General features: G+C 39.3%; 2 protein-coding genes across 7 annotated transcripts in view; one reads left to right on the forward strand and one right to left on the reverse strand.

Annotated features, from left to right (window-relative positions):
• Positions 1-13107, reverse strand: part of ANKMY2 (ankyrin repeat and MYND domain containing 2) — a 37371-nt gene extending 24264 nt beyond the window's left edge. Inside the window, exons 1-4 of one of the 5 annotated variants that reach the window (XM_027574218.2) lie at positions 12639-12715; positions 7278-7342; positions 3683-3809; positions 275-413 (exon numbers count right to left, since the gene is read on the reverse strand). In XM_027574218.2, coding sequence (XP_027430019.1) covers positions 275-407 — 133 coding nt within the window. In that variant the 5' untranslated portion in view covers positions 408-413; positions 3683-3809; positions 7278-7342; positions 12639-12715. Of the gene's footprint in view, positions 1-274; positions 414-3682; positions 3810-7277; positions 7343-12638 lie in introns of all 5 variants that reach the window. The other 4 variants (XM_027574216.2, XM_027574219.2, XM_027574217.2 and 1 more) reach the window with 4 other exon arrangements.
• A 184-nt stretch (positions 13108-13291) lies between these two features.
• The window catches only part of BZW2 (basic leucine zipper and W2 domains 2), a 61603-nt gene continuing 50862 nt past the window's right edge, over positions 13292-24032 (forward strand). The window contains exon 1 of one of the 2 annotated variants that reach the window (XM_027574336.1): positions 13292-13438. The gene's annotated coding sequence lies outside the window, so the exon portion shown is untranslated. The remainder of the gene's footprint in view (positions 13439-24032) is intronic. The other variant, XR_003516548.1, reaches the window with a different exon arrangement.

A 24032-nucleotide genomic window follows, 5' to 3' on the forward strand; every position in this document is an offset into this window, starting at 1 on the left:
AAATCATAAGCAACATGAATAAAAGTTAAGTCTCTAATTGGATCAGCATAATTTAGTACATAAATGTCAGGGAAGCAGAGAGACAGCTCTATCATACCAGCTGTTTTCTCAAGATAACAACAAAGATGTTTTCAGATTACTTCAAAACACAAAGATACAGTACATCAACAGAACTGTAATAAAAAAGCATTTAATTTAAAAGTATGTATGTACTTATACCAAATATGTATGGATGACTAATATTAATATATTAGAATAAATGCTAAAACTTCACCAGAAAGTGCAGCAAACATGAGGGCTGTGTACCCATGCTCGTGTTGATGACAATTTACATCAGCTCCATGTCGTAAAAGTAATTTGCACATATCAAGTTTTCCTTTATAGGCAGCATGCATTAGAGGAGTCATTCCATTCTTTAATAGAAAGGAAAAAAGTATTAGTTTTACTTATTTACCTTTTCCCCTGTGAACAATTCCTGCAATTACTTTAAAAACAGAAAAGAAACATGAATTACTAAATTCATCTTTATAATCTGTAAAGTACTTTTATGTTGATTTCCTAACTTGGATCTTCCATACACTGCTGAGGAAAAACGATGGTTTTGTTACCTGATTTTTTTTTTTATTATAGGTTAGCAAACAGATTCAGAGGAGACTTGCTCAACCTCACATAACCAGTAAAATGGCCAGGCAGGCACCAAACCTAGATCATGGGGGCTCTCATCTCTACCACACATAGCTCCTGGGAAAACAAATGAACCAACAGATACAAATGCATAAATATTAAAAAAAAAAAACTCAAAACAATTAGAATGCTTGTCAAAGAGAAAGTATGAATGAAGTATGTTATATCCACAACATGGAATACCATGGAGCTACTGACTGAAAGCATCTATATCTAGTGAACTGGAGAAATGTCCACGCATTACCGCCGATGAGAAAAACAAGATGCAGGAAATGTATATTATCATGATATCATTTTTAAAATAATGATCCTCAAACCACATGTATATTTTGATTACATATATGATTTGACCATATAAATGACTGTATAAATATCGAGAAATGGTTGGTAGTATTTACACTACATTGTTCAGTCTCCATATGTTTTGTACAGATCCAGTGTAACATCCAACCTTATTTGTTCTGGGTATCTGATACTATTTGGTAGATAAATGAACAAGCTGTTCTAGATAAGTGAATTTTCAAAGTAAACCAGGACAAACTATATAAATGCTGGCATTTCAAAGCTGTTTTTGATAAAAACCTCTCTAAAACATAAAATCTTTTACTGTGGTAAACTTCGGAATACTAAAATACTTTGAATTGTTATGATTCCACACTATTATTATGAACATAAGCCATCAATATTCTTTTTTTTTTAAGATTTTATTTATTTATTTGTCAGAGAGAGAGAGAGCAAGATAGAACACAAGCAGGGGAATGACAGAGGCAGAGGGAGAAGCAGGCTCTCCGCCGAGTAGGGAGCTCAATGTGGGGCTCGATCCCAGGACCCTGGGATCATGACCTGAGCTGAAGTCAGATGCTTAACTGACTGAGCCACCCAGGTGTCCCAGATTCAGATGTTCTTTTCCACTTTTTCCCCAATGCTCCTGAAAATACTTATGCAACAGGATGCTGGGGGGCCTGGGGAACTGATGCACCCGCCTTCAAGAACTCCTCAAGTTGTTTCATCTTCTCAGCTCCAAGGACTGGATGGGCAAGTACCGTGCTCTACAAGGATGATGTATTTCAAGGTTGGGAGTGGCTCGGGTGGGTATGGCAATCAGGATCTCACTATACAGACGCAGCTTTGAGGAAATGGAAATGAACAATATGGTTATTACCTTTTGAATGAGGCAAAATGTATTCAGAGCATGACTAGGGTGATGGCCCCTGAAGGATGCTATAACCTGGACGTAAGAAGCTAGCATGCAGCCAGGGGGGTGGGGGCAGGACACAGTATAGGCAGGTGGGCAATCACACAGCAGTCCCATCCTACAAGGAAAGGTTATCTAGCTCTGAGTGAATAAGCCTGACACTATAATACTGTCCTATATGTAAATAAATCTAGAGCAGCATTCAATACAATGAGAAAAGATGCTTAAGAACGAAGGAGATGTGCAAAATTTTTGGAGGTTACGTTGCAAAGTGTCCTCACCTGTTTATGTCTGCTTGTGTTTTAACTGTCCTCTGTGTTGATCACTTCTGTCCATTTACCTGTCTGCCTCCCTGCTTCCTGATCCTGTTTCCTCTTTTTTCTCTTTTTTTAAATTTCCTTTCTTTCTCTTTGCTCTTTCTTACTTACCAGCAGTCTAAATAGGGATTGGCTTTTCAGAGCCAATCCATGAGAGCTTTTTAAAGAGGCAATGAGCAAACCCAATCATATCATTTGCTAAGCAATTTCTGAAATTGTTATCTTTGTCATGTCTATAATGCAGTGTATGTTTTTCCCATATCAAGTTTCAGTGCTGGGCTGGTTGATTCTGGGTAATAGAAGCCAAACATGTGCTAAGTGATAATTTATAGTAAGCTTTTCTTTTCTTTCTATTACTGAGGTAAAAATGACATACAACGTTATATCAATTTCAGGTATACAACATAATGATTTGATATTTGTATATATTATGAAATGTATAGAAACTTTCCAAGTTAAGGGGATATCACATATACTTTCTTATTTTAGTTCAATTTTGGATTACAAGAACAAAAAGAATTACAAATTTTGAATGTAATTTTTACAATGCATTATCTTAGTTACAGTACTGCCTGTTATTTGTGGAAACATTTCAATGGGCAAAGAAAAAAAGTAGAAAAAAGAGTATATTCCAGTATAAATATCAAGAAAAGGAATTGAATAATTTAAAATACTATCAATCTACTAGACATAGAAGAGAATATTCCCATGTTCAAAATAAACTGAAAATGTCTTGTTCTAGTTATAAAAATGGAACAAGTTAGTATCAGTTAGAAAAATAAAATACCTAATGTCCATCCGTGCTCAAATTAGAAAAGAAAAATAAGGTTTCATAAAATGCTATCATAATGTTATATGTAATCCATCAGTTTTTTTTTTTTTTAAAGATTTTATTTATTTGACAGAGAGAGACAGCAAGAGAGGGAACACAAGTAGGGGGAGTGGGAGAGGGAGAAGCAGACTTCCTGCTGAGCAGGGAGCCTGATGCGGGGCTCGATCCCAGGACACTGGGATCATGACCTGAGCTGAAGGCAGACGCTTTTCAACTGAGCCACCCAGGCGCCCCTGTAATCCATCAGTTTTAAGAATCACTTTATTTTCATATTTTAAGATCTCTGAAATTGAGTTGTATTTCACAAATACTAGAATCTTACAAATTATCACCAATCTCCACCCCCTTCATTTTTTTAATATCTCTGAAATCTGGATGAGTCTTAAAATCCATGGCATGTTAGAATCACTGAAACGCCAAGAGTAAAAATCCTCACTTCCTTGTCATTTCCCAAAGGCAATTTTGGAAGAAGTCTGCTTAACAGCATGAAAAACAAGCAGCTAAAATTCTTTAGATATTAATGACCCTAAAAAGAACTGAAGCTTCTCTCCCATAATTCTTAAATGAAAGAATTTATCAATATTAGCCTATTATGTTACAATTCTGGATCATTACCTAAAGCATTCATTCATTCAGCAAATATTTATTGATTACCTAATATATGTCTGACACAGGTTTGTGCGCTGTGGGTAGCAAGGAACTAATTCCATTCCCCTCCAGTATAGGTCGTTGACATTTAAATTTTAGTTGAGGTGACAAGGCAGGCGGTGATACAAGTACTCTAGGAAAAGAACATCGATAAGAGGGAAACAATGCCAGAGAGCAAGAGGAGATTATTATTTGAAAAAGGACAGAGGAGGGAGGGTCAGAGGGAGAAGCAGACTCCCCGCTGAGCAGGGAGCCCGATGCGGGACTCGATCCCAGGACTCCAGGATCATGACCTGAGCCGAAGGCAGTTGCCCAAGCAACTGAGCCACCCAGGTGCCCTATATTGAAAGATTTTCTAAAACTAAACCGTCCTATCATTTTTGGAGAAACCTTACTGGGTTATTTATGTCTAATTATTCTTTTGATATACTACTGGATCAATTTGCTAGTATCTTACTTAGTGTTTTTGCATCTGAGTTATAAACTGAATTGGGCCCAAGGTTTTCTTTGGCTTTTTCCTGTTTTGGCATCAGTGTTATGCTAGTCTTATCAAATGAGTTGGGTATCTTCCTGTCTTTTTATGAACTAACAGTATAATCTGTGTAAAATGAGAAGTCCTTGAAGGTTTTGTAACGCTTACTCAGGTTTGCAGCTTTAGAAAGTGGTTGGCATTTAAATACATTTACACAAATGTTCCTTAATTATTCTAGTTTTCTGGAATCTCATATTCTATATGAGATGAATATATTCATTTTTATTTTTCTATTAAGTTACTTTTATATAGGTTTTCATATGTATTGGCTTAAACAAAAACTTATGAAAATTTCCTTTATAATTGCAGTCATGCTCTCTCTTAGTTTCTTGGTGTTTATTTCATTATTTTCTGGCTTAGACTTTTCAAACTGTGTCTAATATTTTGGTCTTGATAACTTTGTTTTTTCTTTCATTTTTAAATTATTGAGATATAAAATTCACATACCATACAATTCACCCATTTAATACACACAATTAAATAGTTTCCAGTATATTTGCAGAAGTTATACAAGTATCACCACAATCAATTAGAATATTTTTGTTACCCTCACAAGAAACTACATACCTATTATCAGTTATTCCTATTTCCTCCCCTACTCTCTGACCCAGCCTTAGGCCACCACTAATCTACTTTCTGTCCCTATAGATTTGCCTATTTTGGACATCTCCTATAAATAAAATCATATAATATTTAGTCTTTTGTGACTGGCTTCTTTCACTTGGTAAATATTTTCAAGATTCAACCATGTTATAGCACTTGCCAGGACTTCATTCTTTTTTATGAACGAATATTCCACTGTATGGATATACTACATTTTGTTTATCCACTCATTAGTTAATGGATATTTGGGTTGTTTCCAACTTTGGCTAGTAAGAATAATGCTGCTATAAACACTCATGAGCAAGCTTTTGTGTTGATATATGCTTTACTTTTCCTAGGTATATACCTAGGATTACTGGGTCATATAGAAAAACTCTATGTTTAACCAATGGAGGAACTGACAACCTGTTTTCCGGAGTGGCTGCATCATTCACCCACCAACAATTAATGAGGGCTCCGATTTCTCCACATCCTCACCAATACTTGTTATTATTTCTTTTATTATAGCCATCCCAGTGGGTATGAAGTGGTATCTCACTACAGTTTTTTTTTTTAAAGATTTTATTTATTTATTTGACAGAGAGAGACAGCAGGAGAGAGAGAGAGAGAGAGAGAGAGAAAGAGCACAAGCAGAGGAGTGGGAGAGGGAGAAGCAAACTCCCCGCTGAGCAGGGAGCCCGATGTGGGGCTCGATCCCAGGACCCTGGGATCATGACCTGAGCCAAAGGCAGACGCTTAACAACTGAGCCACCCAGGCACCCCATCTCACTACAGTTTTGATGGCAGCTAATATTGAGCATTTTTTCGTTTGCATTTCACTTTCATTTTTTTTATAGCCATCCCAGGGGTATGAAGCGGTATCTCACTACAGTTCCCTGGCAACTAATATCAAGCATTTTTTCATGTGCATATTGGTCCATTTGAATATCTTTTTGGAGCAGTATCTATTCAGATCCTTTGCCCATTTTATAATAGGGTTGTCTTTTTTATTACTGAGTTGTAGAAGTTTATAATAGCTTCTAGTTATAAGTCCCTTATCAGATATAATTTGTAAAACCAGTCTGTGGATTATCTTTTCACTTTTTTAATGGTATACCTTGAAGCATAAAAATTTTTATTTTATTTTTTTCTTTTGTTGCTTGTACCTCGTGGCTTTTTTTTCAAATGTTTATTTCTATTTTAGTTCACTGGTTCATTTCCTTTACCCTCTGAGTATAGCCTAATCTTTTTTAAAAATTTCGAGTTAAAAGCTCAGAACACCACAGATTGAAAGTACAATAATAAATGCTGCAAAATTTCCTCTATCACTTTGGCCATATAACCCAGATTTTGATAAATGTTAGCTTTTGATAAATGTTGTTTTCAGTTCTAAATAGTAGACAATTTCTACTTCTATTCCTTCTTTAACCCAAGAATTACCTAGAATTAAAATAAAATTTTCAGGTTGTTTTGTTATTTGGACCATATTTTTGTTTATTTTCAGTGTATTCTACTGCATTAGGTGAACTTCTTTGAAATTAGCTAAAATTTCCTTTACAAGATAGTATAATACATAGACTATTCTTTATCAATGTTCCACGTACAGAAAATGTACAATTTTTTTTCCACTTTACACACAGTGCATTGACTGTCAATTAGTTATCCAAATTTTCTGTTCCCTATATTACTGTTTTGCTACTTAATCTGGTGGTTTCTTAAAGGTATCATTGTGACCTTACAAATTTCTCCTTTGAATTCTATCTTTTTCTTCATGAATCTCAAAGCTTATGAGCTCATAAGGAAGGCTTAAAGCTACTATATTCTTGGTGGGTTATTAATTTAATCTATGAGAAAAAGTCATCTTTTTAAAATTTTTTTGCTTTAAACTTTATTTTGTCTGACATTAATTTTGATACACATTTCTGGGTAAAGAGGCAATAAAACCGCTTCCCCTCTTGCATGAGCAAGTGATGTTCATCTAGCTTTCTAGCACTAGAGCCACACTGTATAATAAAATAGACACTAGCCCCACATGGCTAATGGCTGATACTGGACAGGTCAGAAAAGACACTGCCATCATTGCAGAAAATTATTTTGAAGAGCAATTATTCTAGGAAGTTGAGTTTAGGTTTGATTAGCTTACCCTAGAACTAGAATTCCCGTATCAAAAGTATGCACATTTAAAAATGACACATATTCTAAAATTTTCTCCAGTGTGTGAGGTCAATTTACACCTAATCCATTAGTATATAAAAGTCCAATGTTTCTCAAGAAATGGTATGATTTGGTTTAATTTGGACTTATTTGATTAATAAAATTAAACATGTTTTTATATGCTTATTTATCTTTTGTAACCTGTCTACTTACATTTGGTTTAGAGATTAATATAACTTAAGCACAAATGCTAGAAAACTGTTACCATTACATTTCATATATTATTCATTCTTATAAAAAGTAAAGCACTTTATTCAACTTTTTAAATTTTACCTCATCCAAACAGTTGACACGGACATTCTTGCTGGCTAATAGTGTTCCGGCTTCTTGGACAGTACCTTTAAAAAAGAAAAAAAAGGAAGGAAGGAAGGAAAGAAAAAAAATGCAAAATAAGGTTATTTATCATTACAACAGAAAAAAAAATCTATCATCATGGAAACAAATGTTAAAGGGTTATATGTAAAACTAAAACTAGTCTGGTTAGATCGTTAAGAAATAAAGCATCAACACATAGTATTTTTCCACCAAATAATTATCCAGAAGAACAGATTTATAGAAACTAAAATAGCTCCATCTTGTTTTTACTTCCACTGACCTTAGGGTATATTAAATTGGCCATATTTTCCTTTTGGCAATGATACAATAACCACAAAGCATAAATAAGACTTAATACTGAAATCTTGAAGGGCATCTAGTCCAACCCACCATCTAAACCTTAAATTCCAGTCAATCTAATAATTGGAGTTCTAAGTACAGTCAGTATTTCTATACTCTGTCATCACCAGACCCTGCGAATTGATGGCAGCATACTTATAATAGAATTCTTGGTTTAGAAATGCTTAGGTAAACATTTCTTTGAAGGCTGGTTCCATAGAAAAGTGCCTTATGGTCAGTACTCAGACTGTCATAATGAATGTCCTCGAACATAAACCTGAAGGTTAGTCCTTTGTAAATTTGGAAATAAGCTATAATTGGGCCACAACCGTCAGGTTTTTCCAGTCTTCTGTAAGGCATACTGAAACAATCAAGTAGTTGCAAGAGAGAATGTTGCTATTATCATCGTTAATAATAGTCAGCTACTCGTTCTGCCAAAAAATTTCTGATTTGACGGGGAAAGGAACAATGAAATTGAACGTTCTCAGGAAGAAAGGAGATGAGCTTCTTCTCCACAAGGACATAAAAGAATAGGAGCATCCCACAACTAGGAGTTTTTTCTTTCAGCTGAAAATTACAGTTTAAGAACATGCTAAAATCTGCTAGTTTTCCAGAGTTAAATGTGGAATGCAGAATAAAGATTAGTATGCTTCTCTCTCCCTCACCTGCTCCTTAGGCAAGTCGTCTGGTTGCCTCACACCAACAGGGAACAGAGAAATGTCTCCTAGATTGACAGAGAAATAGCTCTGCTGGGGGAAATGTGTCAAGTGAATGATCTACAAGTCCCTGGATTCTGACAGCACTATCTTGTAAATAGTGCATTTTTCTGACCCTGTACTCCATCTGAGGGCAGTTAGTATCACGGGCTGAAGGGCTACGGAATGAATGGGGGAAAGCTCTCAAGCATAAGGAAGTTCTATGTGGAACTTATCCATATCTGGCCTTCTCATCAGAGACTTTCTCCTACATCTTTAGAAAGGAATGAAAATAGAACAAAAACTCCGGCACCCCAATTTTACTTCAGGGAGATGCTTTGGCTGATTTCCATTATCCACTGAGAAACGACTGAAATGATGTTCCATCTGATCCGGAGATGTTTACACAGGAAAGGGAGAATACTATAGGGGCTGTGAGCAGGCCAAAGCATGCTCCGTGTTGGGAGAGGGTGGGGGTTATAATAATAAACATTGGGCTCACGTGAGAGAACAGGTCGATAATTCTACAAAATGTTTAGCCCAATGGCCAACAGTCTAAGTTAAATCTGTCTTGTCAGGAAGCCATTTAAAGTAAGGAAATTAAGATGAGGCATGCACACATATACCACTGAATATCAGTTAGCCTTTTAAAATACAGGGACCAAGATGAAAATTTTTTTCTCAAACAAATTTTGGAAAATAGATGAGCAAAATACCCAAAGAAGAAAAACTTGTGATGGACTTCTAATTTTATTTTCCTAATTTAATGACATCAGTAGAAAATTATAGAAGGTTTAGAATACACTTAAATATGCACCATTTATCGTATTTTATACCTCAATATAGTTGGTTAAATAAACCTTATTGTCTAAGCCTATTTCATAATTCCTTTTATGTAAATAATGAAAAAAAGTAGTAAATTCATTACTTTCTCATTAAGTCCACAATCCCAGAGATTTCAGGTACTAAACAAGTAATGAAGATCTTCTGGTTTATACCCTTAAGGAAAGTTTAATTTATTTTGAAATAGTGCTTCCTCAGTGCTTAACAAAAAAGATATCAGAACTTAGAAGAATGGGTCAATCTGCATGTAATATAAGCCCACTGGATGTGCTTCAGTGATTTCAATTTTCTCTTCTTAAATGTCATTGAATGGGTGCCATCATTAACTATGATATGAATGGTATATATGAAAGAACTCAGTTTTATCTGGAACTTCTTCTTGGCATTTCTAACAAATATACACTCTATAAACTACCTAGCATATGAATTCACTTGAAGAAGAAATCATTCTAAAAATGTCCAGGAGCAATGTGTAGTATTCTCTAGATGGTTAAGTATCACTCACAGTCTGCTTAACTTCTGAAGGCTCTGACTGACTGAAGAGAGATACTCAGTAATTTGCTGAGTTTATTTTGGATTGGCCAAAATGACAGGTCATACTTGGCCGAAAATTTATTGTCAGTTCTAAGTACTAGTGCTGACTAATCTAGTACTTCCCAAAGTCGAGAAATATATTAAAGGGGAAAAAAAAGAATTAAGAACTCTACCCACCCACTTTAAAAAAATGTTTCTTATGAATATAAATATAAACTTTGCTTAGGACCTTCATTCCATTGTAAACCAAAAAATATTTTACAAATTAAATGCACACAAAACTACAAAATCAATAACATTTAGAATTTAAAATGAATTTAACTTGATAGATGATACTGTGAGGCTGAAATTAAAATGCCTCTAGAAGTGACTATGGTATGGACTGCTATGGTTCTGGTTTCATTTTTTGTTTAGTTTGTTTTCTTTTCTTTTTTTAAATTTTATTTATTTGACACAGAGAGAGGGAGAGAGAGATCACAAGTAGGCATAGCGGCAGGCAGAAGGAGAGGGAGAAGCAGGCTCCCCACTGAGCAGGGAGCCCGATGTAGGGCTCGATCCCAGGACCCTGGGATCATGACCTGAGCCAAAGGCAGATGCTTAACCAACTGAGCCACCCAGGTGCCCCTGTTTAGTTAGTTTTCAAGTCCAGTGTATTTCTAGGACTACAGGCCAAATGCTATCTCTCCTTTGCCACTTATTTCCTGTGTAACACTGGACAAGTTATCTAACTTCTCAGTTCCTCAGTTTCTGTGTCTATAAATTGGAGATCACTGTCTTTACCATAATAACAGACAAGACAAATAGCACTTTAAATGCTTTACAGACACTAACTCATTTGATCCTCCCAACAATGTTAACCAAGGAGAACCAGAAGCTCAGAAACAGTAACTTGCCCAAGGCCACATCACCAGCAAAATGATTGTGGTAGGATTCCAAATCAGACCTGCATGGTGAACCAACACCCCATGTAGTCTCTCATCATGCTGTTGCTTAAAAATAATTCCTAGCTCATCAAGATCAAATGTATCAACACATGTAAAGTGCTAAGAATTATGTGGCTCATACCAACATTCAATAAAGGCTGACTATAGTTGTTATTTTCTCATATCTCCCATTATTTTTCTTTAAGAGTACAGTGATGTCCCAAGGACCTTCACTTGACAAGAATGTATCACAGACTTAAGTCCATCTCAGTTATTTTCTCATGGCTTGGGCCAATGAAATTGGTGAACCACGTTGTCTCAGCTCGAATGCAACTTGATGTCGTGTGGACCTAGAAACATCATAGTACTAACCAGACTAAACTTGACATTAATTCTCTTTTACACCATCTTTAAAATAAAAACTGGTGTACACCTAAGAAAATATCCAAGGATCGCCCCCCATCCCTTCCAGAAACCCACTTTATAAAACTGCTCACTTGTTTATACTTTGAAAAACTGATAGCTCTGGACTGTTTAAAAGCAGAATGTGTGTGGATTTTGAGTGGATCCTGTTTCCTTTTGCCCAGCACAGTACCTGGCACACAGCGGGGGCTCACATGTTTTTTGAACTGAATCCCAGAGCCACTGAAGGAAGGGAGAAATTACCCAGAGATAGGAAGAACAAAAGACTGCAGTGCCAAAAAGGTCGGCCAGAACTGTGCAGAACAAACAATAAAAGCATCAACTCCATGTCCCACAGTTCTAGGCAAAGAAGACTTACGATAAATGTAGCTGTGACTGACTTAAAATTGTTGAGATCAGATGAGGTGGGCTCAGCTCATCAGCACCTGTTGCGTTCAAATCCGATTTTTTTTTCTCTTTTACATTTAGACTTCCCTTGCCAGTATGAAGAATAAATTTGCCTTACTCTCTGGGGGATGCAGATTTGAGTCTGGCTGCTTAAAAGAAAGAAGACTGGAAACTGGGAAGCCTTTGTGCTGCGATAACTGGCCTCTCTGCCATTCCAGGGCAGATGTGGCTATCTCACTCTTGAGCGTCAACCAACCACCTTAACTCTGTCCGCAGTCCCACCCATGCCCATCCCCGAGCAATGACTGTGCAGGAGAAGTCACGTAGTCACGCTCTTGGCACCTGCCAGGTAACGGGACTCAGCAGGGAACTCCTCTGGGACACCCACTCGGGGACTGAAGGAGAAACATGGCTTCTGGCTCGTCCCGGCGGCCTACATCTCCCTCCCCAGCACCCGAAGGGGCGGAAGTGGGACAGGCGTTGGGAGAGTGGAAGGGAAGGCGCAGAAGAGCGCCGGGAGAAGATCGAAGCTGTGCTAAGTGCGCCGAGGGCTGTGGACGCCTAGTCTACCTCTTCGCTTCCCTGCGGGTTCCTGCGGGGGCCGGGGGCTTCTGGAAGGAAGCCGGGGAGGCCCGGACGCAGAACCCTCAATGTAGCAAATTACAGACCTAGTTCTGTGCCCTTATAAAGAACCCTTCTCCTTAGGAGTTCCCTCCACCCCCAGGCGGGGGCGGGGACAGCTATGGGATCCAGATCTTTCGGCCTCCGGAAGTCGAAACGGCCCTTTAGACACCCTTCTAAGAACCTGAGGCCACTGTCGCCAAGACAGACTGTGGTCAAAATCACCCGGAGAGTTTCGAAGAATCCGCACCATGGGACCCACACACAGAGGTCGCTCATTATAATCTAAGCTGGGACCTGGAAATGTGTATCTTTCCAAAGCTGGTCTGGGAGACGAACCCCTGCAGCCTCCGCTCTTGTCCCAGCGTCTCGTCCCCCTCCTCTCCGCCCCCGCAACCGGTGCCAGACCACTGGGAGAAACGCTATTTCCCGGTGCGAGGCCACGAACCTCGCACAACCGCAGTGGAGGGTCAGCCCGGCCAGGGGCGCCCCCAGGCCTCCGCCACGCCCCCAGACCAGGCAGGCAGCGCCCCGTTGCAGCCCAGCACCCATACCTTTCCCGATGACTTCTAGCAGCTCCTTTTCTTCCTGGGTCAGCTCGCCTTTCGTTATATGAACCATTGCTCCCGCCAGCTTGAAGATGATTGTCTCTTTGGAGGTATTAAAAAGAAACTGTGTGTGTGTGTGTGTGTGTGTGTGTGTGTGTGTTAGGAATGACAACCGCAATGGGGCAACTCGAGACCAGGACGCTGAGTAGCCAACCGCGGAAGCATTCGAATTCTCTCCTCCCTCCCGCGGGCTGGCGAGCAGCTGGCGAGCTCCGGCGAGCCGGGAGGTCTGTCGCTGCAAGCCCAGCGACAGTCACCGCCCGCCCGCGCGTCATTGGCCAGGCCGGGAGGAGGAGCTGCAGGAGGCGGCAGCGAGAGACTCCTACTGGAGCAGCCTGGCAAGGAAAAACCCAATGGAGAAAATCAGAGGGGGGAATCAAATTCCTCTTCCACGTTCCCCACCCCCTTCCTGCGCTCTGTTCAGACATTTAGACACACGCAATATTTAAATTCTCTCTTCAGAAGTTCCGGGTCCGCCCATGGCTGCTCGGGGCGTGCAGAGGTCCCTTGGCTGTCTCCAGAAGCCCCCACCGTTTTCCCAGGAGTGGCGCAGCCCGGGCCGGGGGCGGGCTGGGAGGCGGGGCGGCGCGGGAGGCGGGGCTGCGCCGGGCTCTGTGGGTCGATGTCAATGTGTCTGTCCTTCACTCCTCCATTGTCTGCCGCCGCCACTGCCGCGGGTGCCACCGCCGCTGCCGGAATCGCCGCAGCCTTGCAGCCTCGCGCGTCGCCGCTACCTCCTCGGACAGGTGAGAAGCAACCCAGATGGGACAGGGGAAGCCTGTAAGGCTGCGGGAACCGCGGCCGCCGCCCCGCCGGGGGCTTCCATCCGGGCGGGAGCTGGCGGGCAGGAAGCATGTGCCTGCTGGGGTGGCTTCTTGTCCCCCGGTGGGGAAGCCTGCCCTCTACCCCAGTACCATCGCATATACTGCGTATCAGTACCCCAGATTGAAGATTCTCCACTTGCCACATTTGGCCGCACGGGGAGACCCTGGGACAGCGAGCCGGCGGGGGCGGGCCACGCGGTGGGAAGCGGCGGGTGCATATCGTCTCGTGCGTGGCACCGCCAGATGTGGCTTCCCAGAGGCGGGGACTGGGGCTTGGGGCTAGGGGTGGGATGGGGAGGAGCGCTCCCCAGTGCGAGCGAGGTGGACGCATCATGAGAATAGTCTCTGAAGAAGGTATTTCTCTTTTGGCAAGCCTCGACCGTCAGCCACCCCCCTTACCCCCCTACCCGCGCTGTCCAAAACACACACACTACTTGTCATCTCTGGCCTCTGTGGAAGCTACAGAAGAAAACCGGATCTGATCGCCCTATGGTGCCTGTTAAGGATGTTTGGAAGCAATTTACACTTAAACTAATACTTCGTTTATGAGAGATGGCCTGGGGGGGAAGGGGGAAAGGAGGGCCTCTGCTCTGCTAGAGTTCCCAGTCTCTTTGTAACTCAGATCTTGAGGTTTATGGAAATAGGGAGGGGAGGGGAAGGGGGCGGAGATTAAATTGGTGTTGCTGTCTATATATAGTCTTAGATTAGCCTCTTAATCCAACCTTGATTCAACTGTAATATGTTGCCTCGAGCTTTGAGCTTCCACCATAGGTAGCTAGGAGGTAAAGGCAAGTGTGTACCCTCTTGTGGCTCAGAAGCAAGACTTGCTGGCTAATACGAAGTCAGTCATTCCTCCAGGGCGCGCATCCGTAACATATTTACGGCCTCAATGAAAGCTTCTTTAGAAATTAGTGTTTATGTGTTACTGTTGTTTCTCTATGGACTAGTATTGATTTTTCTTCCTAGACCCATGTACTTCAAAGAGAAATACTTGAATAATCATCTAGACTTTTTTGTTGAGCATCCCCACCACCCTCTTTCTCTCCACAGTGCCATATATGAAATGAAATGCATTTTCTTCTGGCCTTATGCCTTCGATCTTTCTTTCTTTTCTTTTCTTTTCTGCTTTCCTTTTTTTTTTTTTTTTTTTGGCATTCACTAACACTTCTGAAATCCTGGAAGATGTTCATCATTATTTCCTGCATTTAACAAAATCTTTTCTAAACTCCAGCTGTTTTCTTTTTAAGGCTTCATCTTTACAGGCTGGGGCAGATCTGAGCCAGAACATCTCACATGAAAATACTTTGTAATTATTCTTCTCAATGTATAACAAAGAAACTGTTGTTTGATGATGCTTTAATAATGATGCGGCTTGTTCAGACACAAGTAGTAAGGCTTTTGAGAGTGACCAATATTTTGTAACACTTAAAATGTTGTTACTGCCACAGTTACAATTGATTTAAAACACAGAATCATGCAGAAGAAACCCACTAACCTAAGAAAATGCTTGTAGAGTAACCTCCTCTAACATGTAACCGAACATCTTATGGTGGATGTGTGTCCAGAATTGGGTACTTCATTGCCAGTATTTCCATCTCTTGTGCCACATTGGGGCCATGGTTACTTGAAGGTCACACCTGTTTGTCTCACTGAAGTTGTTAGTTCCTGGAGGATAGCAACTTGTTACCTATTTTCTTGGTGCTTATTGGCATCTGGTTGATATTTAGTCCTCTGACTATATGACTTCAGTACATTTAGTCAGTGCCATTTAAAGACAAAAACTAACATCTACAAAGAAATGCAGATAAATAATATGTTGTTTAAATTCTTAGAAACAGATGTGTAATGGATAGCATTCATCAGATGGATTAATCATTTTGTACAGAGTAAATATTTAATGTAGGAATAAGATTAGCTAATGAGCATACCTTAAAGTTGATCAAGGAACTTTTCTTGTACTAAGAATGTATTAGAAGTTTTATTGGTAATAAAATAGCTGCCACCTACTTATGGAGTATTTAATTTGTGCCAGATATTCTAGCAGATGCTTTCTATGGGATTAAATTTAACCATTGTTAGAGTGACCTGAATTAGCCAATGTAATCTCTCTCTCGGCAAATAAGAGGACAGAAACTAAAAGAACTTAATAAATTTGCCCACCAGTTAGGAAGTGTCAGAGCCAGAATTGGAACCCAGATGTGTCTCCAAAACCTTTTCTCTTTCTACGATTTTCCGTCTATGTGGCTGGCAGTAAGGGCGAAATTATATATTCTTTCCACTAACCAATAGATAATACATTCACGTGGTTCAGCATGCCACAGGTACAAAAGCCTCCTCCCTACCTCTTTTACTAGTCTTTTCTCTGCATGCCCTGCAACCACTGATATCTGTTTCTCTCATATCCTTCCTGAGATATTTTATGTGTTAATGGCTTATATGTATATTCCCACTTTAGGACAGAAAATGGAACATAGAAACAGACTTCCACACTGCATAATAATATTTGCATGATGCTTCGGTCTCTCTTCTGTTTCTTTTGTCACCTTTTTAAAAATAATGTTTTCTGAAACGTCTGAAATTTTTGTGTCTCCTCTCTTTTCTATTACTGCCACCCTAGACCTCTTCTGGCCCATTGCTGTGAATTCCTAAGTAGCCTGCTTCTCTCTCACCTCGAGCCCATGCGCTTATTCAAGGTGCCACCAGTTCAGTGAACCTTGAGCACCCATCATCCCCCCAAGGATGAGACATACTCTGTAAAGACAGAATTGATTCACTTAAAACGTGTGAATAGCTTTCCACTGGCCACAGAACAGAGGCCCAGTTCTTGCTTGGAAGGCTCCATCTTCTGGTCCCAGCCTGCATTTCCAGTCAGCCAGCCCCTCCCACACACTCTAAAGTCACCACACTGCTGGGTCCCTCACATGCCAGTAATTTCCACCCCTTTGTCCTGTTTTTCTCTTCCTGGAATGCCCTCCCTTCCTTCACCACTAAGTCTCTTGTCTTCTCCTCAGATCTGATGGACTGCTCAACTTTCAAAATACCACTTTTTTTCATGATCACCTTTCCCACCTTATCCAGTGAGGGCATCACAGATGCTAGGAAACACATTTCTTCTTGCGTTTGAGGGAGATAAGTAAAAATCTTTACACAGGAGTCGCTGGTACCATTATTGGCATGCTCTAAGCCTCTCCTACCTTCTTAGGAGCCCTAATGCCTCCCCACCCCAATCATTGCTTCTTCCTCTGGCTCCCCATGAAAATACCTGAAGCAGTACCTTTTCATGACATGCTGGTATAGTTCTTATGAATCTGTTTGACCCCATCTCCTTCTCAACTCTGAATTAACTAGGACTAATTTATCCTTGTTTCTCAAAATCGTATCCCAGTGTCTGGCACCTAGTGTATACTCCATGCTTGCTGATTTGAATTTAGTTTGCTCTCTAAGTTATTTTAGGTGGATTTGTTTCCCTACTTGACTAATCCTTCCTGGCCATGTGAGATGATGTGGCACCGAGCACACAGAGCCATAACCAAGGGCAGAAGGTCTTTAAATGTTTCGTTCTCAAGCTTCTTGACACACTGATTGATGAATGCTGTCAACCAAGAAAAAAAAATGGTTGATTTGCACATGTTACAGATTTTGCATACCATTCCTGGATTTCCCCCATTAAATCCCCAGACCTCCAACTCTCTGCTTTGAGAGATTGCTTTTTCCTTTTCTTTGCAGGGGAATAGCTCATTTTTGAGCATTGTATCTTTCCGGGTAATGTTTCCTTGACATTTGATTTTCTTAGGTACATTTTTTGACTGAGAGAGTATTTGATGCTATTATGGAATTTTTTTTACATTTGAAAAAACTATTGTAGATATATTTTTAAAAGATTCCTTGTCTTTTAGAGATATGTATGGAATTATTTAAGGAGGGAAGTATATGACATCTGAGATTTGCTTCAGTATAATTCTGTGACCATGGAGGATAGACACTGAGTAAGAGTATTAATAAGGAAATTGACTTGTTAACACTTGAAGCTGGATGATGAGTACATTGACTTCATTAAACTGTTCTCTCTACTTTTGGGTATGTTTGAACTTTTCCATAATGAAGTTTTTGAAAGGAGAATTTGGAAGTATTACAACCTCTAAAAATTGTCATTGTTGTTTAACAAAGCAGAAGAAATAATATGAATACAAATGTTCTTTCTCTATACTTGGGGTTTAGCTTATGCAATTATTCATTTAATGTTAAAAGAGTTACACCTCAATCTGCAAAGGACTGTCTTGTGAACAATGCATTTCCATAAACTTTTCATATCACATTTTAGCTTCTCCACAAAACTAAAAGGTAGGTGGCATTGCTCAGTGCTTGTGTCACAGGCTTATGAATATCTCACTGGAAGCTAATTTTCATCTTTTCTGAAAAATGACAAAGTAATTTGCAGACAGCCTGAACAAAGGGTACGAAATATTTAATTTAACTGAAAAAAACAAGATATGAATGGAGATACTGGTTTTCTTCTATGTCTCCTAAACCATTTCCCAAAAAAGAAGTACCAAAACTGTTGTGAGCAATATCAGCATTGTTAGGACAAGTATATTAATGTAGGAATAGAAGGGCCAGACAGAACTTGTGCCTACAGGAGTCTTACTCAGGATTTGCTTAAACTAAATGCTTATTTTCACAGTTACTTCCTGGATTCTTACAACTTTGTAACTTAATATTTCCTGATGTTTATGTTTCTTTTCTTATGTTTTGGACTTTTTATTTATTTTTTTTTATTTTTTTTTTAAAGATTTTATTTATTTATTTGAGAGAGCGAGAATGAGAGAGAGAGAGCACATGAGAGGGGGGTGGGTCAGAGGGAGAAGCAGACTCCCTGCCGAGCAGGGAGCCCGATGTGGGACTCAATCCCAGGACTCCAGGATCATGACCTGAGCCGAAGGCAGTCGCTTAACCAACTGAGCCACCCAGGCGCCCTGTTTTGGACTTTTTAAATGTTAATGTTTCCCAAGGCCAACATGGACTTTTTTGTATCATTTTTGACATATCTTCCCAGACTTTGAAGGATTTTTGAAGATTTACTTAGCTTCAAAGTGAAGTAGTCTAAGGACAATGTAGCCAATCCATTATCACTGTCAGATATTGTTGAAGCAGAGATTAGAATATCTCCAGCTTCAACTCATATTTATATTAACTATATTGCTTTGCATTTTAAAACTCTAGGCCTCTGCCTCTTATCTAAGTATAACAGAACTGTTCCAATAATTAAAAATAGAAAGCTATTTCTGCATCAGAAGGAAAAAGTATTCCCTTTAATTCCCAATTAATACATTTAGGCTAGAAAATTGGTGGTTTTGTCTTTTGCCATTTGATTGTCTATTGTGCAATTGTGTTAAACCCAGAAGACAAAGCAGCCCTTTAAACTACATTGATCACCCTCTGAGCAGAATCTCTTCCTGGTCTGTTGATCGTGGAGTAAAGCAGGCCCAATAAGTAGCTTCTTCTGATCTGGTAGGAAATGATTATGGATGGTCTCTGGGAGACAGCCAAGCACAACCAGAGCTCTGGGAATTGGAGGGAGAAAACCATGGCTCCAGCTTCTGGGATGAAATGTATTTTCCAAAGCAATCTCCCTTGCTTTCAGTTTCTTCATATATATAAAACAGAGATGCTCACCAAGCTTATAGGGTGACTTTGAGGATGCTTGAGGATACCCTGTACTGTAAAATGTTATATAAAAGCAAGTTGTTACTTTTAGGGCCAATTCTGTCGTTTACAGTTGGGAAAAACACAATTATAGGCCAGTTGATAAAACATTTCAATATAAAATTGTATTGACATTAGTATTTGCTATACACCTATCTTCCTCGATTTGGGAAGATAAAAATTATTTTGTTAAAGATTCTGTTTATTTGAGAGAGAGAGAGAGAAAGAGAGTGAGAGAGAGCAAGCAGAAGCAGTAGGGAGAAGCAGAGGCTGAGCAGGGAGCTGGACCTGTGTGGCTTGATCCCAGGACCCTGAGATCATGACCTGAGCCGAAGGCAGACATTTAACAGACTGAGCCACCCAGGCACCCCACGATAAAAATTATTTTTAAAGAGAGAGTCATAAAAGATATAATTATATCTCAGAATTGGTATGTTAATAAGAAAAATCTTGGTGTGCATCTGTTATGATCAATAAATCCCAAAGAATAAGACATGATCTTTGTCCTCAAGAGGCTTATACTATCCTTCAGGAGACAGGCCAATCTGTGGACCAGTAGGGACTGAATGAAGTAATCCTCCTAAAGCTCTGCCCTGTTTATGTCAGCCCACAGGTTAGATACCTTTGAGAACTCTTTGCTTGTTCAAGTGGCTTCCCTGGCGCCTGCCAATCTTTCAGCTCTAATTGGAACAATGTTGTTACTCCTCTACCCACCCACTGGCTTCCTGATCCTGGAATGCCCTCCTCCACCCATTTCTGCGTATCAAATTTTACTCAGATCCTTCTCAGCTCAAATGACCCCTCCTCCACACAGCCTTCAATCTCCAACCAGAGCTGTACAGACATGAGTATGAATTCCAGAATGGGTGGAGCTCAGTGGGAGGGCTAATTCCTGGAGAAAGTGAGATTTTGAACTGAGTCTGGAAGGATTGGTGAATTTGGCAAGCCAGAGAATGGACAGCATTCCAGGGAGAACAACCCCCTAGAAAAACAATTATAAAAAATATTATAACATTATAAATATTTATAAGATAAATATGGGCTACAGTTTCACAGCCAACCATACTGGAACTTGCAATGATTTCACTCAAAAACATGTTTTCCTCAATGTGTCAACTTTTTAAGATCATAAAAGTAGTAGATTATATTTTAAAGTACACTTTGATGGTGTTCTTGCTCTCAAGTACTTTATAAAATGTGATATCACATGTTTCAGACTAAATTCAAAATCACAAACACCTGTCTTCTGCATTGGTGTTAGCAGGAAGTTGATAATAGATATTAAAACAAACAATGGAAGAGAAAATCATACATCTATTAGAATATTTTGCCCTTAATTACACAGTGATTTGAAATTATTCAAAATAACTAGAATATAAATAGCTAGAAAATAAGTAGGAAATTCTTTGTGAGGTTTATTTTTTAAATAAAATCTATCTGAATATCTGATCCATGGAATTATTTAAATCTGTACCTTAAAGAAATTTTAGGACTTTTTTACTCTTTCAATTTGACTTTTTTCCAATCAGACTATTCCGATTTTTTTTTTCCTACTTTTACTCAGTGGAATGCTGAAACAGTTAAACCCAAGAGATAGGACAGGTATTTAATAATCAGATTAATGTGAATCATTTCAATGCAGGATTATGGTTGTCATTAGGAGTTTCAGCAGCATTTTCCCTTGGTATCTATTAGGGAATAAAATACTTGAAGGTTCAGAATAATTTTTGGATTTTTAATATAAAATGTGCAAATATTAGCAGGATATACACAAGAATACTTTTCATTCTTAGCTCACTCTAATGTTGCTATTGATGTCATGGGTCTCTTTAGTAAGTGTTTTTTGGGCAGTTAAATGCCAAGTGGAATGATTTGACTTGTTCTGAATTTGGCATGTGTTGAGTGAAGAGTGCCAAAAAATGTTCTGATAGTCATATTTGTAAACCATCTATTCTGATAGTCATATTTGTAAACCATCTATTTTGAAAATAAAGGTTTAGGTAACTTACTGAATGAACTATTCTTTTGGCAAATGCCAAAGAGACAATGCCTTTGTTATTCTTTCTTGATTTTTAATATCAGGTGTATCTTTTGTTTATGTCAAAAAAGAAAAATATAATGATAATATGTAAAAAAGCATAATGCCCCACATTAATATTGAAGATAGTGTTTTGGGGCACCTGGATGGCTTAGTCGGTTAGGTATCTGACTTGGGCTCAGGTCCTGATTGCAGGGTCCTAGGATCGAGCCCCGCACTAAGCGGGGCGCCCACTCCTCCCTCTTCCCCTGCCCCTCCCCCGACTTGTGCTAGTGCTCTCTCTTTCTCTTTCTTAAATAAATGGGTTCTTTAATACATACATACGTATATACATAAATATAGTGTCATTTTGGGCTGCCTTTAATTTTCTTAATTATGCAAATAATATTTTAGTAGGAAAACAATAACTTAAATCTGTGAAAGATGTAGAATTATATTTTGTCTATTCATATTTCAATTTATTTTTATGTTAGATGAGGACTTTCAAAAAACAGTTAGATGTACTGTTATCTTTGAAGACTTCTAAATAAATCATAATAAAACCCTCAGGCAGAGGTAAGTAATAAGAAGGAATACCAACTCTTATAACACTGCAGAGAATACATCATAAGCCACTGTGAGGTGAGCAATTTTAGAATATCCTACTGTCATCCTGTTCTTGTACATTCCCACAAAGGACTTTATTACTTTTCCAAACTAACTTCAACAGCTTCCTGGATTTATGATCTTTTTTTTTTTTTTTAAAGATCTTTTTTAAATCAAGTTAGTTAACATATAGTAGTATATTATTAGCTTCAGGGGTAGAATTTCGTGATTCATCAGTTGCATATAACACCCAGTGCTCATTACATCAAGGGCCCTCCTTAATGCCCATCACGTGGTTACCCCATCCCCTCACCCACCTGCCCTCCAGCAACCCTCAGTTTGTTCCCTGTAGTTAAGAGTCTCTTATGGTTTGCCTCCCTGTTTTTATTTTATTATTCCTTCCTTTCCCCAATGTTCATCTGTTTTGTTTCTTAAATTCCACATATGTGTGAAATCTTATGGTATTTGTCTTTCTCTGATTGACTTACTTCGCTTAGCATAATACACTCTAGTTCCATCCACACCATTGCAAATGGCATGATTTCATCCTTTTTGATGGCTGAGTAATATACCATTATATATATATACCACATCTTTATCCATTCATCAGTCCATGGACATCTGGGCTCTTTCCATAGTTTGGCTACTGTGGACATTGCTGCTATAAACATTGGGGTGCATGTGCACCCTTGAATCACTATGTTTGTATCCTTTGGATAAATATTTAGTAGTACAGCTGCTGGGTCATAGGGTAGCTCTATATTTAACTTTTTTTTTCTGTTAAAGATTTTATTTATTTATTCATGAAAGACAGAGAGAGAGAGAGAGAGAGAGAGAGAGAAAGGTAGAGGGAGAAGCAGGCTCCCAAGAAGCAGGGAGCCCGATGCGGGACTCAATCCCAGGACCCCGGGATCATGACCTGAGCCGAAGGCAGATGCCCAACCATCCGAGCCACCCAGGCGCCCCTATATTTAACTTTTTGAGGACCCTCCATACTGTTTTCCAGAGTGGGTGCCCCAGCTTGCATTCCCACCAACAGTGTAGGGGGGTTCCCCTTTCTCCACATCCTTGCCAACATCTGTCATTTCCTGACTTGTTAACTTTAGCCATTCTGACCCATGTGAGGTGGTATCTCATTGTGGTTTTGATTTGGATTTCCCTGATGATGAGTGATTTTGAGCATCTTTTCATGTGTGTTTGCCATTTGTATGTCTTCTTTGGAGGAAGACATCTGTTCATGTGTTCTGCCCATTTCCTGACTGGATTTTTTGGGTTTTGAGTGTTGAGTTGCTAAGTTCTTCATGGATTTTGGATACTAGCCCTTTATTGGATATGTCATTTGCAAATATCTTCTCCCATCTTGTCAGTTGCCTTTTAGTTTTGTTGATTGTTTCCTTTGCTCTGTAGAAGTTTTTTATCTTGATGAAGTCCCATGTGATCATTTCTAAAAAAAAAAATGGCATGTGTTTTTCTTAGTATAGAAGGTAATAGAATTGGATTATTATAAACAGGAAGGAGAACCCCACATTGCTGGGACAGAGGAAACTGCTGGCTAGGGGGAAGGGACTCGGCATCAGTATTCAGGAGTGTGAAGATTATGTTTTTGTCAGAGGTGAGCCTCTACAGGAAACAATATGATAATCAGCTTCTGTAGTACTACAAGCCATGGAGCCATAAATTTCCTATTACTTACATGTCCCTGAGGGGCAGGGCTTCTGCTAATTCCTCTCACTAAAGATACATGTTTTTTCCTTAATAGAACTCCATGGAAAACGATTTGGCATTTGGGAGGCAGCATATGCCAATTCAATTTATGCAAGTGCTGAACCAGACTTGAAAATTAATATTTATGCTTTACTCTTTCTAATTCTAAACCATAAAATCTATGAGGTAAATAATGAAAAAGCTGCCTTCGAGTATCATAAAAATAATTGCCCAAGACATGGCGACAATTTTGGTTGGCTTTTTGGAAAGTGCACTAAGTGGAGATTGGGTTGATTAGGTTCTGGCCCTGACTATTCGCTGAATGTAAGCCTTCTGATGGAAGGAATGTTTTGCTTTCATCTCTGCTTTATCACCAATGTTAGGATGGAATGTATGACCTCAAGCAAGTGGTGTGATACCTCAGAGCCTTCTTGGATTGTTAGATGAGGGTCTAGTGTTAGGTCCCAGGTTTTCAAAGTGTTCCAT

The sequence above is a fragment of the Zalophus californianus genome, chromosome 12 (genome assembly GCF_009762305.2).
Source record: "Zalophus californianus isolate mZalCal1 chromosome 12, mZalCal1.pri.v2, whole genome shotgun sequence".
NCBI classification, from domain to species: domain Eukaryota; kingdom Metazoa; phylum Chordata; class Mammalia; order Carnivora; family Otariidae; genus Zalophus; species Zalophus californianus.